Source organism: Camelus dromedarius, chromosome X (assembly GCF_036321535.1).
Source record: "Camelus dromedarius isolate mCamDro1 chromosome X, mCamDro1.pat, whole genome shotgun sequence".
In the NCBI taxonomy this organism is placed as follows: Eukaryota; Metazoa; Chordata; class Mammalia; order Artiodactyla; family Camelidae; genus Camelus; species Camelus dromedarius.
This window is the reverse complement of record NC_087472.1, coordinates 78,944,104-78,959,209: the sequence shown is the minus strand read 5'-3', so window position 1 is coordinate 78,959,209 and position 15,106 is coordinate 78,944,104. Positions and strand designations below refer to the sequence as shown.

At 45.3% G+C, this 15,106-nt stretch overlaps 1 protein-coding gene across 1 annotated transcript in view; it reads right to left on the bottom strand.

Annotated features, from left to right (window-relative positions):
* The window catches only part of SLC9A7 (solute carrier family 9 member A7), a 125,515-nt gene that overhangs the window by 33,961 nt on the left and 76,448 nt on the right, over window positions 1–15,106 (bottom strand). The window contains exons 6-12 of the mRNA XM_064483243.1: window positions 11,242–11,347; window positions 10,779–10,908; window positions 8,894–9,017; window positions 7,551–7,639; window positions 7,346–7,459; window positions 5,306–5,417; window positions 1,612–1,765 (exon numbers count right to left, since the gene is read on the bottom strand). Coding sequence (XP_064339313.1) covers window positions 1,612–1,765; window positions 5,306–5,417; window positions 7,346–7,459; window positions 7,551–7,639; window positions 8,894–9,017; window positions 10,779–10,908; window positions 11,242–11,347 — 829 coding nt within the window. The remainder of the gene's footprint in view (window positions 1–1,611; window positions 1,766–5,305; window positions 5,418–7,345; window positions 7,460–7,550; window positions 7,640–8,893; window positions 9,018–10,778; window positions 10,909–11,241; window positions 11,348–15,106) is intronic.

The following is a 15,106-nucleotide window of genomic DNA, read 5'->3' as shown; positions in this document are numbered from 1 at the left end:
GGTCTCAAGTTTAAAGCCGAACTTTGTCAATTTTCTTTTTCAGGTTTCTATTTCCACAGATGAGTTATTTTCCTTAATACGACTCTTGAGATTTGGGCCAGGAAACTGAAATTTTAATCATCCCAAATTTTACAACATCGAAACAATCCCTAACACAGCAAGCCTTTCTATGGGCAAGCACAGCACAGTAGCTAAGGGTGTGGACTCTTTGGCAAGACTGCCTGGATTCAAATCCCAGCTCATCTGCTTAAAGTTTTGTGACCTTGGGCAAGTTATTCCTCTGTGCCTCAGTTTCCTCAACTCTAAAATGAAGATTTAGTAGTTCCCTTCGAGGAATGCCGTGAGGAGTTTCTTAATATACACGTTGGCATCTCAAGCAACGTCTGTAGCACAAATGTTAGCTCTCATATGACTGTTACTGACCAGTTCTGCAGACCCACCCAGATCTGAGACACACTAGACCTGAAATGGTGCGGCTGGCAGTGGCCACACCCAGGAATCCCTGCCTTCCATCCATACAAGAGTTCCAGAGCGAGGAGACTATGTTCTCAAATCCCAGTTTCCTCCCTGACCCTGAGGATGACTGTGAGATCCTTGCAGGTTTGCTTTCCTCCAAGCTGGGTGTGCTCTGCTGCTGTCAGCCCCGCGCATCCTGTATTCTAGAGAAGGGAATACAAACTAACAGCCAGCAGAGAAAGAAAAAAACACTGCCATCTTGTGGCTTTTCTGAGAATTCTTCACACCTCTGCGCCACCCCAGTGCCTTCTCATTCCCATCACGTTCACCCTCTGGAGATCTGAAACTGAGCGGGTGGTGAGAGTGCTTCCAGCAATGCAGAGCACACACTTAGAGCTGCAGGGACCTGGAGGAAATCTGACCGCACGCTTTCATTCAATGTGGAGGGGTACTGAGGCTCAAAGACACCAGGAGCTTGTCTTAAATCAGGGTCAGACTTAGGCTGTGGGTCCTGTTCCAATGTCCCCTTTACTGTAAGGTGCTGGGGCTCCCAGGCACAGTTTGGAATTCAAATGCTTTAAAAAAAAATTCAAACTCAAGTCAATGCCCCTCCATCCTGACACAGCTGCAAAACCACAGGCAGGAGACGTCCGTGAGGCTGCAAGAAATGAGGGTTATGCAGGAAATGTCACCTCTTCTGTGCACCCCAGCACAGAAGACACAGCAAACAGTTTCCTCCTAAACCAAAACTCTGTCTCCCTTTATTTCTGGCTGATGAGCTTATTCTGGAAGTCCTTAGCTTTGATTTCAAAGGAATGTGAAATGAAATGCCAGATGTTGCCAGCAGCTATATTTACTCTCTCTCCTGCAGCTTCTAAGACGTTTGGAATTCTTGCCCCCAAAGTCGCTGCTCTAGTGAGGTCCAGGTGTTTCTAACTCCTTGTGTTTTTGTACCAACAAACATTTTAATGACATTTTTTCCTCGTGGAAAATTCAATCCTCTGAATTTTTATTTATTGTTTTTTTTATTTTTAATCCCTCCCCAAACAGAACAATAAACTATAAAAGCCCTCCATGCACTAAGCTGTACGTAGCTCCCCCTGCATGGACGGAGAGCATAGTTAGACACAAAACTGGCCTGGGTTTCAAACCGACCTTATGTCAAGCCATGACAGCATGGGCGTCGTGCCTCCACCAATGATCCAGACAGTGAAGAAGACGATGAGGAGGGTGGTCGTGAACATCATTTGGCGCGCGTAGGATGCCGTGTCTCGGATGGCCAGGGCAAATGCCATCGCTCCCCTGAGGCCTGCGGGGACCAGAGAGGAAGATCTGCTGTCATAAGGACAAATGACAAGGTGTCCTCAAATCCTCTTGCTGCCTCTCAGGGCTGATAAACTGTATCTGCTTCTGCCTCGAGAGTCGAGTTGCTTTATTCAGAAAGAAGAACTTTCAGGAATGGGGTTTCCTCCCATTTGAAGATTCCTTTTGCAGAATGCCCAAATGCAACAAGGAAAACACTGCACTGCTCTGTACAGCGCATTTCAGACTAGTAACGCTCTTTTATTACTGAAATAATTCTCCCGCTAGTCACATGAAATAAGAAATATCAATAAGAAGAGATGCAAACACTACCCAAGTATTATACAGTCATTAGAAACTTAAGAAATAGGCTAAGTATAATATGTCAAATGCACATTTGTGGTTCATGCATCATGAACCACAAAACAGCTCAGCGTTTCCTTAGCAAACCCAGGCAGAGAAGCAACAATATAACCTGATCTATGTCAGGGCTTGGTGATGTTTTCCATAAAGGGTCAGACACTAAATATTTAGGCTCTGTGGGCCAAGAGGAAAAAATCAAGGGTATTATGTTGGTACTTACGTCAAAGAGAGAAATCAAATTTCCACAAAATTTGATTGACCAAAAGCAAGAGTATAAGTACTATAATTTAATTGATTAGCACCTATTGTAATACTATATAGAAGTGTAACAAATAATTATAATAATCAGTAATGAGTTCAATTTGTTGCAATTCAGGTCTACTAGTGAAGAGAATGGAATTCTGGTGGTGGGATATTTCAGTTAACTGGGCTCCAAAGTTAGTGTCCCCTGTCACCAACTAGATTGTAAAATATTCATCTGTAAAAGCCATTCTTAGCCCATGGGTGGATGAAAACAGGCAACCAAATTTGGCCCAGGAGCTGTATTTGCTGACCCCTGACCTATGTTAATGGGTGTTAAGATTAAGCACCCCCATTTTTATGTTTTCGAGTTTCTCTTTGTAAGCTCTTTTGTTCTTTCTCAGTACCATGCTCATAATTTGTTCAATAGTAAAGGCTGACATATGTAAATCTCAAACTCCCAAATGTATCCCTTACAATTGTTAGCCACTATATATAAAAATAAATTTCAGAAGTTTCTTCTGTATAGCACAGGGAACTATGTTCAATATCTTTTAACAACCTTTAATTTAAAAAAAATGAAAATGAATATATGTATGTATATGCATGACTGGGACATTGTGCTGTACACCAGAAAGTGACACACTGTAATTGACACACTGTAACTGACAGTACTTCAATAAAAAAAGAAGAAAATAGTAAAGGCTGAATCCATGGTCTTTAAAAGCTATCTAGTGTCAATTCCTATTCACCCTGGGTAAGACTGAGTGTGTATATTAGGAGAATGGAAAATTATATCCAGTATCTGTATATTTTCCCACCTTTCCCAACAATTTCACAGTTCCACTAATCTCAGAACTTCACTACAATTCACTAAAGAAGAGTGGCTCAACAACAGTTACATTAAAAAACAGCAAAGTTAATGTTCTCTATTAATTTGTCTGAGTGAAGTGCTGATTCACATCTAGGTTACCCTACAGACAGCTGTGTCATCACTTAATAGTTAAGCCTTTAAATGGACGTTGTCTCAAAGAAGAAAACTTGAGGGTCGGAGAGAGACAATGTGTGCTGCATTTTTATTAGGTAAACATTAAACACTGTAAGCAACATGAAAATGAAACTTCAGGTATTTCTTTCATAGCCTTGAAGAATGAGTTCCTTTCGATAGCCGGATTTCTCCCAGCAGACAATAATTTTGATGGGAAGTGTCTCTTAACAGCACTGCCTACTTCTTGGTCTTTTAGTACAGAAGGTAATGAACACACTAAGTTTATCTAGGTGGCTGAGTTCTCTCCAATTCAACGTTCTCTTTTTCTTTGGCATTTCCCTAATATGCAGGAGAGATCTCATCTGTCACTGCCCTCCTCAGAAACCTCTAATGTTTCCCAGCTGCTCTTCAGTAAAAGCCCAAACTCTTTGGCCTGGTATTGGAGCGTCTCCGTGGTCTAGATCTCAACGTGCGGTCCTCAAACCACCATGACCAGCAGCAGCGGCTGCTGCCAAGAACACCCTAGAGATGCCAATTCTCAGGGTCCACCCTGGACCCTCAGAATCACACTCCGGAGGTGGGGCCCAGCAATCTGCCCAACAGGTGATTCAGGTGCAACCTGAAGGTTCGCACCCGTCCACAGGCGATTTCCCTTTCCAACCTAACCCTCGCTCTGCACGTTGTCCTGCCCTTGCAACCTGCTGCATCCTGAAACGCCACTGCATGCAAGCCCAGTTCGAAGGCTTCCCCCTCGGCCAAGACGGCCCGGGGTTCTCATCTCCTCCACGCTTATGCCTCAACTCTTTTGTGCAACTCACCACCCTCTTTGTACACCTGCCTCCCAGCAGCGGACTGTGAGTTCCTTGAAGGAGGCTGGTTTCTGTATCCTCCACAACCTAGAAGTGTGGCTTCTATAAAGGAGACACTCCACAATCGTGTGTCAGAGCGAAAGGAAATCATTTGGGCAGGCAGTGGGCTTCAGAGCAGACGCGAGTACCAGCCAAAGCAACGGCTTTGCTGAGCAGTGACTGTTGGTGTGATTTCACTATGACTCTCTGAGGCCTCCAAGAACTACTTTGTGGCAGCAAAGGGCTGCTACTCACTGTCTCTTGTACAGCCCCGCCCCCTCCCCCTCACAGGGCAGAGGCACCTTTAAGGGTCACAGTAGCCTTTCGCCCCACCATCTCCTCCCCCTGCTCTGCAGAGATGCTCTTACTTCGGTCTCATCTATAAAGTCTGATGGCTACCACCCTCACTGCACCATCTATTCACACCAAGTGCTCTCTCCTTTCTTTACCTCCACATATTTCTTTATTGTCCCTTATCCCCTTGGTGGCTTCTCCACACTTCTCAGCAATGTGGTGAAGAGGGAGCATCTGGGAGATGGTGTAAATCAAGCAGAACTATCACAGCTGTTATCTTCTGCTTTGGGGTTCATCTTGCTAATGTGAGTATAATTTATTTCTTGTACTCCAGAGAAAGTTACAGCTAGGAGGGGGCCTCAATTAATTATTCCCATTTCATTATTTTAGGAGAGGCTATTGAAGCTGGGAGGTGTTTAAGCACTTGGCCTCTGCTCTTTCTCATTAATGACCTATCTTCCTTCTAATTTTAGATCTGAGGCCCTTCTGGAAGATTAAACGTTATGAACATCTACTAGAAAACAATCAAGCACTTTAAATACTTATATACCTCCAGGTCCCTTGGGTGGTAGAGAAAAAAACAAAGATGCAACTATTTTGGGGAAAATGTTCACATTTTGAAGTATGGTTTGCAAAATCAACGCTGACTTCACTTAACATGTCTATCTGTCTCCTCTGCACTGCAGGGGATACCAAATAACCAGAAATTTGAATTTCTGTCTTTCTGTGAACCTCATCGATTATATTTTAATCGTACTTACACTGGCTGCTGAAAAAAAATTCATTTTATTTACATTAATTTTTTTTTTTTTACCTGAAAACATCATCATGTGTTGAAAATTCCAGCCAATCTTATGCCTTCTGCCCAAGTTGAGGAAGAAGGAGAGCGGGTAGATATGTGCAGCTCTGCCCAGGAAGATGGCAACCTGGCCACCGGGTGGAGGTTAAGGGCCCAACGGGTTTCCAGAATGGCACTTTCACTCAACCTCCTAGCAGAGACTTTGAGGAACGGCGCCCTGTTAGGATCGGGAGAGTTGCTCAGAGAAGGCAGGCTGTCTCATTTCCCTCCACACAAGTCTCAACAGCAAGAGGGATTCAACTGGCCACCTTGCCCAGCATCCTGGCTCACAGAGATCATGTCTAGCCTATTAAACACATTGTTGTAACTTCTTCATTGGATCAAACTGATATGGACCAGGTCTCCAATCTGGCTAAAAATGAGTCCAGAGATAAGCTAAGGTACCATGGCTGGGGTGGGGAGTTAAGGGGAGCAAAGAGCATGTTGGGCTCTATTGGAAGGAAAAAAAAATATCACAAGAAGAAAAAAAATCACTAACCCGAGTCAAACTAAAAAGAGAGAGTTTGCTGGGTAAGCTCGTAAGCTTCGGCTGGAAGTAAACACCAGGGGGTTTGAATGACCAGGAAGATCCCACAAAGAGGCGAGGAAAGTTACAGTCTTCATTCCACAAAGACACATTCATATTCCTCGCAAGAACCAACCTGGGGAGATTTCTCTACCTAAGAGGCTAACGTGTGTTTTGGAGAAGATGGAAGAGGAGGAGTGTGGAAGAGGAACTCTTGCTGTGGAAAGCAAAGAATTCAGGGAAACGGGTCATTCGTCACTTGCTGAGTTTAGAACAGAGCCCCGCAGAGAGATGCACACTGCCCTGCTCACAGAGGAAACCAGCGTGGGAGCCAGAGGAACAGGGAGCTTCCGTTTCAGCAAAGCACCAGCTGCCGGAGCTGCAGCTGTTCCAGACAGAAGCGAGGGAGGGGCTCTCCTCTTGCCTTCTCCAGGATAAAATCCTACTTTTCTTCTTTAATCTCTGTCTCTCTCTCTCTCTCTCTCTCTCTTTTTTTTTTTGTCTGTTGTTTTGTTTTGCTCTTAACAGCAGGAAACAGGTCATGCTTATAACCTCCTATCCCAGGAGCCATGCAAAAGTCCTCAAGTTGGAAGCAGCCTTCAGGACTCACAGTGGCCCCGGCTCAGCCCTGAACGAGGCCCGCAGCTGTACCCGAGGGCTGCGCGCTCACTACCTCTCACAGGATGCCGTGCTCAGGATGCCAATCAAATGACACGCCAGGTCTCCCCTAAGAATAAAAACACTGATCTCCCAGATCTTGAGCTCTCAGTCTGTAGCGTGTGTAAATCTAAAAAAATGAGACCCAGGTGAAGCAGAGAGCACTCGAATTGGCAGGATTCTGGTGGGGCCTGCTACCCTCTCTAGCTGTTCAGTGGGTGTCAGTTACCCCTACACAATAAACGAAAGAAGAGAAGGCACGAGGGACCAGCCAGCCAGAGTGGACTCCTGCTCAGGATTTGGACACCCAGGCTGAGCGGAACTGAGTTCCACGGCTCAGAAGAGTTCTCTGGGTCTCTCTTTCCAAAACTGTGCTCATGATGGGACTAAATCAAGGAACCATGTATTTTTCCGTTGTATCTTCCCTTCCTTCCCTGAGGGACACGACTCAGTTCTGCCAGATGGGGAGCCTCCTGGACTGACAGTGAGAAACAAAACACTTCTGGGGACTGTCACGGGTCGCCGATTTTCAGATCTGCCAGGAAGGGGGCTTTCCAAAACAAACTACCACCTGCCAACCACCGGTGTAACAGAAAGGCCGCCTGACACACAAAATGCGGAAAGGGCAGCCTGAGAATCAACACCCGTCCTTGAAATCAAAGACGTTCAGCTTTATACACTGACCACTGAAGCCTTTCTTTTTTCTCGGCATAAAACCCCCAGGAACCAGTGCTGGCTCAGTCACCTCCCCGCCAGACCAGGAATTACTGTTGTAGCTTCCCCAGCCGCGGTCGTCTTCCCGTGCAGAAAGTAGTGGGACCAGAAAAGGATACAAAAGCTCCAATGATGAAAACAGGGCTGAAAACGTGCTTCTGGAAGGTAAACAGCGCCAGGCCCATGTAGGAGAAGATGAAGTTCTCTGCCAGGAAGTGTAGCACCTCAAAGAGCTGTACAGAAAGGGAAGAGGAAGCTGTCAACCCCGCAGGTCCCTCCCTTGTATCTGCAGGTCCCTTGTGAGGGGCCAGGGCGCTCGCTCACCTGCTTTGTTCGACTTCTTGATTCCACCGACAGATTGTTGTAGGTGTAATGAGCCTGTGTGATTCCACAGAAAAGCACGGCTACCACGCCTGGCAGGAAGAGTTTAAAAACAAAAATCCATGGGAGAGAAAAAGCAGCAGGAAAAATCTCCCCCGAAACACAAAGTTCAGGTAGGCAAGCCCAGCAGAGCCAACTTCCCGAATATTTTTGAAAGTTTCCTATCACTGAAAGTTCCCTCTGCCTCCACTTCTCATGTTAACCTTTCCTTCCTCCCAACCCTGCCCTCCTTCAAAGCCAAGGCCCCAGATTTCCCGCCTTGCTCCAGTTTTAAGGGCAATTCTCTCCCCTCTTTTAAATTCCAACTGAACTGACCGTCTCTATGTGGCATTTGGTGTTCATTCTCCCAGAGTTGTGCAGTGTATGCCCGTCACACACTTTTGTCATATTCCTCTGTCCACTGAATGATTGAATTTAATTTCAGACCAATGCTTTATGTTTGGGCTTGGTCCAGGGCTTCAGACAAAATGGATCCAGAGTGCTAGTCCACTCATCCAAGCCCTGGTCGTCTAGATTTCTGCTCTTAATGGTGACTATTTTGCTCTGCAAGACAGTTAATACACTTGGGACTTTTCCCATATATCTACAGATAATTATCAAGTTGTAAACGAGGTGGGACATTTTCTAATGCTGCATACAAAAATATGCTGCAGTATTCTGAAAAGATGATCAAAGGACTTCCTAATCACCTGGATTATGGACAGTAATTGTACTTGAGTTTTCTAATGGAAAAAAAATCAGCCATTTTTTTTTAATGAGAGAATATGAAGAACTAAAGCCACATGATCCCTCACACTAACCATCTATGAAGCTGGGACCATTAAAAACATGGTCTTGAAAAGCAATGATTAAACAGACCGGAGACAAAAGAAGGAAAAAATCGTGCTCACACTCATCTGAGTAGATGCCAAATTACCTTTAAAAGGATACACGTTTTGCTTGCTATTGCTACTGTTTGTAAAACAATGCAGCAATCCAGGGAAGGATGCAAACAAGGTATTAATGTATTCAGTGACTTCCGCAGCGGAGCATCTACTTATAGTTAGGATGAGAACTCACAGATATAACTGAGTTTCAAACAATCAAGTTTAGCCTTGGAAAAGATGGAGCTTTGGGAAACTCAGTAATTCATAAGACAGGACACCAGCCTTGCTCAGCAGTCCTTGCTGTGGACCCTCTGTGAGCAGTTGATCAACTCAGGGCAGCTGCTGTTTAAGAATTCTTCCCTGCCCTCCAGAGCTCCCCCTTCCCACCTCGCAGCTTCCACACAGTGTGGGGAAACGCACCTGTAAACCCACAGGCTTCTGCCAAGAGGAACGTGCTCCAGGACATCAGGAAGAAGAGCGCGGTCTCCAGCAGGGGGAAGCAGTGCAGCTTGGTGAATTTGGTCACGTCCGCCCCGTCAAGGAACTGGCTCCAGCAACAAGCATCAGGCTCGCGCGGAGAACCCCGCTCTGTGAGCCCGGGAGCCCCGCCCTCGGGCTTTCCCCTCGCCTCTTCCTCTGCGGCCCCAAAGGCCGCTGCTGGGTTTTTAAAGCAAAGAAAATGAAGCTTTCTGGTAGAACAGAGGTTACCAAGGATGGGGAGGAGGCGTGAGGCAGGAGAACATAGCTTCTGTTGGGGATGATGAAAAAGGCCCTGGAACTAGACAGTGCGGATGGTTACACAACACTGTGAATGTACCCAGTGCCACTGAATTGTGCACTTAGAATGGTTAAAATGGCAAATTTTACGTTATAGATATTTTACCACAATTAAAAAAAATAATAATGTAATATACCAAAAACCATTGAATTGTATACTGCAAATGGGTGAATTGTACGGTGTGTGAATTTTGCCTCAACACAGCTGGTTTTGAAAATTCAGCTTCCTAAAGCAATTGGGAGTGGGCTTTCTGTGCTCCCTGCGGCGCCCACAGGCCTGATAGGCACAGTCGAGGCCGAAGGTGTGATTGGCAGGTTAACTCTGGCAGCGCTGGGAGCGCCTCGGGCAGGCCCGGGAAGTCCAGGCGGTAAGACTCTGACCCCTGCACGCTACTAAGGCCTGAGTCCACAGCAGGTGCCTAATGAATGCATGAGAAAGAAAGGAGGGAAGGAAGAAATGCGCAACCAAAGGGCAACTACAAGGTGCCGGTGTCACCTTTGGGACCCATCCTAACACTGCCATTCCACGGTGGGCCAGCATGGAATCACCTCATGAGCGGTTTCACTCAGCAATATGACTCCCCAGGGCATCACAAAGGCCTTTATGAAGAAAGCAGTCTAAATCTGTGTAGTCCGGCATGGTAGCAGCTAGCCACACGTGGCTACCGAACACTGCTAATGTGGCTAGTCTGAACTGAGACGTGCTATGAGAGCAAGAGACACACCACGTTTCAAAGATTTAGGACCAAAACTGAATGCACAGCATCTCATTAATAATTTGTATAATAAGCTTTGTTAATAATTTGTATATTGATTGCAGGCTGAAATGCTGTGGCTCCTATCTGGGTCTCGAACTACATCTGTTTTGGACAGCGGTGATCTAAATGCCACTGCAAAAAGATCAGATGAAGCACTCAGCACACCTGTGGAAGGGTTGCCTGCTCACTCCACACTTTGCTTTTATGTTGGTTGGTTGGTTGGTTTTTAACTAAATATTGTACAGTCCTTCACTTAAAGAAGGCCACCTTGCTGTAACTCCTACAGATGGTCCGCGGCTAGTTACGGCCATGGTAGCCCCGGATGGCCCAGAACAGCGGACAGCTGTAGCAAGGCTGGGGTTAAAGTACTTCACAGCCTGCTTCCTCCCAGCCCGCTGAGAGGTGGTCCCGGATTCCCAGCCTCCTCCTGGCTCTTCCACTCTCTTTGCCCTCCCTTACCCCTTAAAACAGATGCTCCCCCTGAGCTCCCATCTCCAACTGGTTCATAGAAGGAAGGAGAGAAAATCCAAAGGTGAGGACATAGCTGAGAGTTACACTCTCAAACATTTTCTCAGTCTCTTAGCTAGGTCATCGACGGTCATGTCCCACCAAAGGGTGACATTTCAGGAGCTCCCCACCCCCAGTGGAACAATTAACATAAGATTCACTTCTGAAAGGAAGAATTGAGAACTTTCTTTCCACAAGTGTAATGCCACATCAGCATACTCGGGCAGGGGTGGAAGCCTCAAAAAGGATATTAGAGCAGTCACAACACCAGTCACAGCTCCCATGGTGAAAGAACCACTAAATATACCCAGGAAAATGCCAACTGACTTAAAAAAGGCAGCAGCATCAAAGGCGTGAGTGTTCAGCCCAGCTGGCTGGTAGGCAACAATAGACCTGGAGTTTAAAAAGAGAGAGTTAAAAGATGCTGGGCCAGTTTTACACCACGGTACCTAAATACACCAACAAACATAGGTATCTACACTCTGCCGAGCGCTCTCCAAGGTATATTCATTTCACTGGATCTGCAGTCACCATGTTATGCTGGTTTCAGCTTTCAGATCGCGGCCGACTAGACAAAGCAACGTAACTTTCCAACAAAGTCAATCAACCTCATTCAGAAAAACACCCCATTCAAAATTTAACGCTTTTAAGATGGGTCTCTGATTTTCGCCCAGAGCATCCAGGAGGCCACAGGCTCTTTCCCCAGGCAGAGAGATTGTCACTTACGAGGACAGCACAATGGCAACAGCATCATTTAGGACGCTTTCTCCAAACAGAAGAGCGTAAAGGTCCACGTCTGCATGCAGTTCATTGAATATCGCCAGTACGGTCACTACAACAGGGGCCAAAAGCATAGAAATTAGTTGCAGTTTCTGACTTCAAGCCACTGATGACAAATTTATAGAAGCACTTCTTATCTTTGGCGGGACGAGGGGTTTGGGAGACACTCAGGGAGTCAAAAATGGGCTGTCCGTCTATGGCAGAAATGAAAACGGCCATCTTTCTCATCTGAACAAGGTGTGACATGATGTTCAATTCTGTTAACACTGTGCTTTCCACTGTAATCCCATCACACTTTGAAAATACCCCTATTACAGAACTTAAAAAGTAATCACAATTAATGTGACTTGACATCTCCTTGAAGACAGAAACTCTATTTTATTGATCACTGTGCCCCCAGATCCCAGCATAGAGTTGGGGCAGAGAGAAGGTTTCAATAAAGGTTTGTGAAATAACGGAAGCCCTTCACTTATGACAGACTATACATAATTACACTTCTCACAGTTTTCATATTTCATAGACATTTAAAAAATCAGCTATTCTCCAGACCAGTGGTCATACTTTGGGTCTCAACTCCTTTACACCTGTAAAAAATTTCAATGCCCTCCATAAAGCTTTGGTTTTATGGGCTACAGCTATCAATATTTACTGTATGGAATAAAACAAAAATGTAAAGATTTCTTCATTTAAAACTACTACTAAACCCATTATATGTTAACGTATTTTTAATGAGAAATAATTATATTTTCCAAAACAAACAAAAAAAATTAGTGAGAAGAGAACCATTGTTTTACATTTTCTCAAATCTCTTTACCATCTGAAGTAATAGAAGACAGATGGTTCTCAGATCTGTTTCTGCATTCGCTCAACAGAGGGTCAATATCGCATGTCATGTAGCCCCTGGAAAACGCCACTCCACTGTACACTTGCGAAAGAATGAAGGTGAAAAAGACCAATAGTGTATTACTATAGTGATTCAATCAGTCTTGACTCTCTGGACCCCCTGAAAGGGTTTTGGAGTTTCTCTACTTGGGTTCTACTGACATTTGGGGGCCAGATAACTCTTCGCCGTGGGGGCTGTCCTGCGCACTGTAAGATCAATAGCATCCTGGAAGCATCCCACATGATACCAGGAGCACTGCACACTCTCCCCTGCCAGGTTCTGACAACCACAGATGTCTCCAGACATTGCCAAATGTCTGCTGGGGGAGAAAAATCACCCCCAGTTAAGAACCATGCTCTAGCTGCATACATGCAGCCAGGGCTCTCTCTCAACGCTCACACCCAACTACCTTCTGCTTTGGTAGTTTCTGCCAAAAGGACTTGAAAAACTAAACTCACTTCCCCAGCTTCCTGTGCAGCAGGTGCCATGTCTTCCTGCCTGGAAGAGGGCAGAGACTGGACGCGGTGCCCTTAGTTGCCCTCTCTGTGGGGCAACTAAGGTGTGTCTGAAACCCAGGGGAAGGGCACGAGAAAGACCAAGTGCCTGGATGCCTCAGTGTACGCAGTGGGAGTGACGGCACCAGCTCGGGGCAGTCAGCCAAGATACACAGCTATCTGTTTAAGCTAGTAGTAGCCAGATTTTTCTGTTATTTGCAGCCAAAGGCATTACTAACAGATACAATTAGAAAACAAAACCAAACAAATACTTAGCTTAGTAAGTTACTATAAGTCAGCCACTCTTGTAACCATCATCCAGTTCAAGAAATGGAACTTGGCCAGCTCCCCGCAGAAGCCACCCCCCACCATGTATTCCATCCCAATGTCAAGCCCCCTCCTTCACTCAAAAGGAACCAGTAACCTGATGTTATAGCAATCATTTCCTTGCATTTCCTTATAGTTTGATCACCCAATGTATACTCCTTGACACTATCATTTTGCTTTTATCCATTTAAAATTTTTTTCTAATGCTTTATACCTCTTTTACTCCATGGTTTACCCTTTCCATGCCTTTCTGTCAGCTCTCTTTTCATAGCACCCTATTATTTAGTCCTTTCATTTCTGAATTTTCCAATCCTGATGTAGACAGTTCTTTCATAACTTCTATCACTGACTTAACTTCCTTTAGCTTCTACTGTAGTTTAATGAAGTTTCTTCTGCTTTGGGACCCTCTTCTTCCACTATGACTCCATTATCTGTAACTTTATTATTCAGAGGCATTATCCCCATTTTTTTCTTATATTTACGTGAAGTTCAACCTCAGTGCATTTCTGCTGTTCACATGAAGTGAAGTGGATAAGGGGGTAGACCCACAAGAGCTTGCCTGGTTTCATGGCTCTAGAGCTCCCTCTTCTGGTTTCCCATTAAAGTATTACAAATACGGCCTCTGGGTGTAGCCACCTCTCCAGTCCTCTCTGAGGTCTATTCCCTCTGGTCTCCATCACCAGCAGTATTCGAGCTTTCTTTCTCTTTTAATGCCCCGCCGATCAAGGTCTGTGGTCCTAGCAGGTCATTTTTAGGGAATGGCTCTGTCCTTGCAGAGAGATCTTCCGCAAGGGATTTCCTGAGAGTCCTGAAGGCCCAGGTCACTCCAGCAGCCTCACATCTCCTTCAATTTCCTTGCCCTCAGCCACAAATTGGAGCCTGTCAAACCCCCTCCCAGTATGAACTGTTGTTGCCTGATATGCCCATAAAATTCTTTACTCCCAGTGGGGACCCCTCCTTCTGAGTGTGAACACTGGTGGGAAGTGCCTGGGCTCCCCAACCATCTAAATGATCAGCAGCCCCTCCTCCCTGTGCTTCCTCCAGCACAGCTGCTGCTTGTACCCCCAAGTCTCACTGCTGCTAGTTGACTGAGCCCACCAGGTGATGCCTGGGCATTCACGGGGATCCTCTGTCAGCTAGCTGAGTCTCTGTTTTCTCTTTTGCCATCCTACTTTCTCTATTTATGTTAGGGATTAAGGGGGATTCCAAAACTACCCCCCATCACGCCTTCCTTTTCAAAAAGTTTAACTCATTTATTGAGAATAAACAAAGAATAATATGGTGTTGGAAAATGGCAACTGTATCATGAGGTTGCCCCAGATCATTATGAATCTAGGCAATAAAGTCACTCCTCCAAGCACTCAGATGCTAAGCAGGCATCAACAGGGGGCATCCCCAGCAGATGTACTTTCTAAAGGACAAACAGGTCATCTTTGTAACAAGCACAAGGTCAATCTCTTTCTTCCACCCTTAAAAACCGTTTATCAAGTTACACGACAGGAACAATCTTTGGGGATTAGGCTAAAAAAAAGTTCTTATTTTCTGTTATTTATTACATGAACGATATGTGCAGCTCCTTACATAAAACCCATGATGGTTGATTTTACTTGTCAAACTGACTGGGCCATGGGGTGCCCAGATATTGGATCGATCATTATTGTGGATGTGTCTGTGGGGTTCTGGATGAAATTCACATTAGAATCAGGAAACTGACTAAAGCAGCTGCCCCTCCCCGGTGAAGGGCCTCATCTAGTCTGTTGAAGGTTTCACTAGAACAAAAAGGTGGAGTAAGGAAGAATTCATTCACTTTCTCTGCCTGCCTGCCTGCCTTCGGAACTACAGCATTGCCTCTACTGGTTCTCAAGCCTTCGGACTGCAGATCTTGGGATTTCTTACCTTCCATAATTGTATGAGCCAACTCCTTATAATCAATCAATCAATCAATCAATCTCTCTTTCCCTCCCCATCTCACCATGTATATACACACAGATATCTATGTCTCCCATTTGTTCTGTTTCTTTGAAGAACCCCGATTAACACGAAACCTTTACCCTAGTTTATCATTATACAACATAAGAACTGTTTTGTTTTGAACCCAATGTTGAAG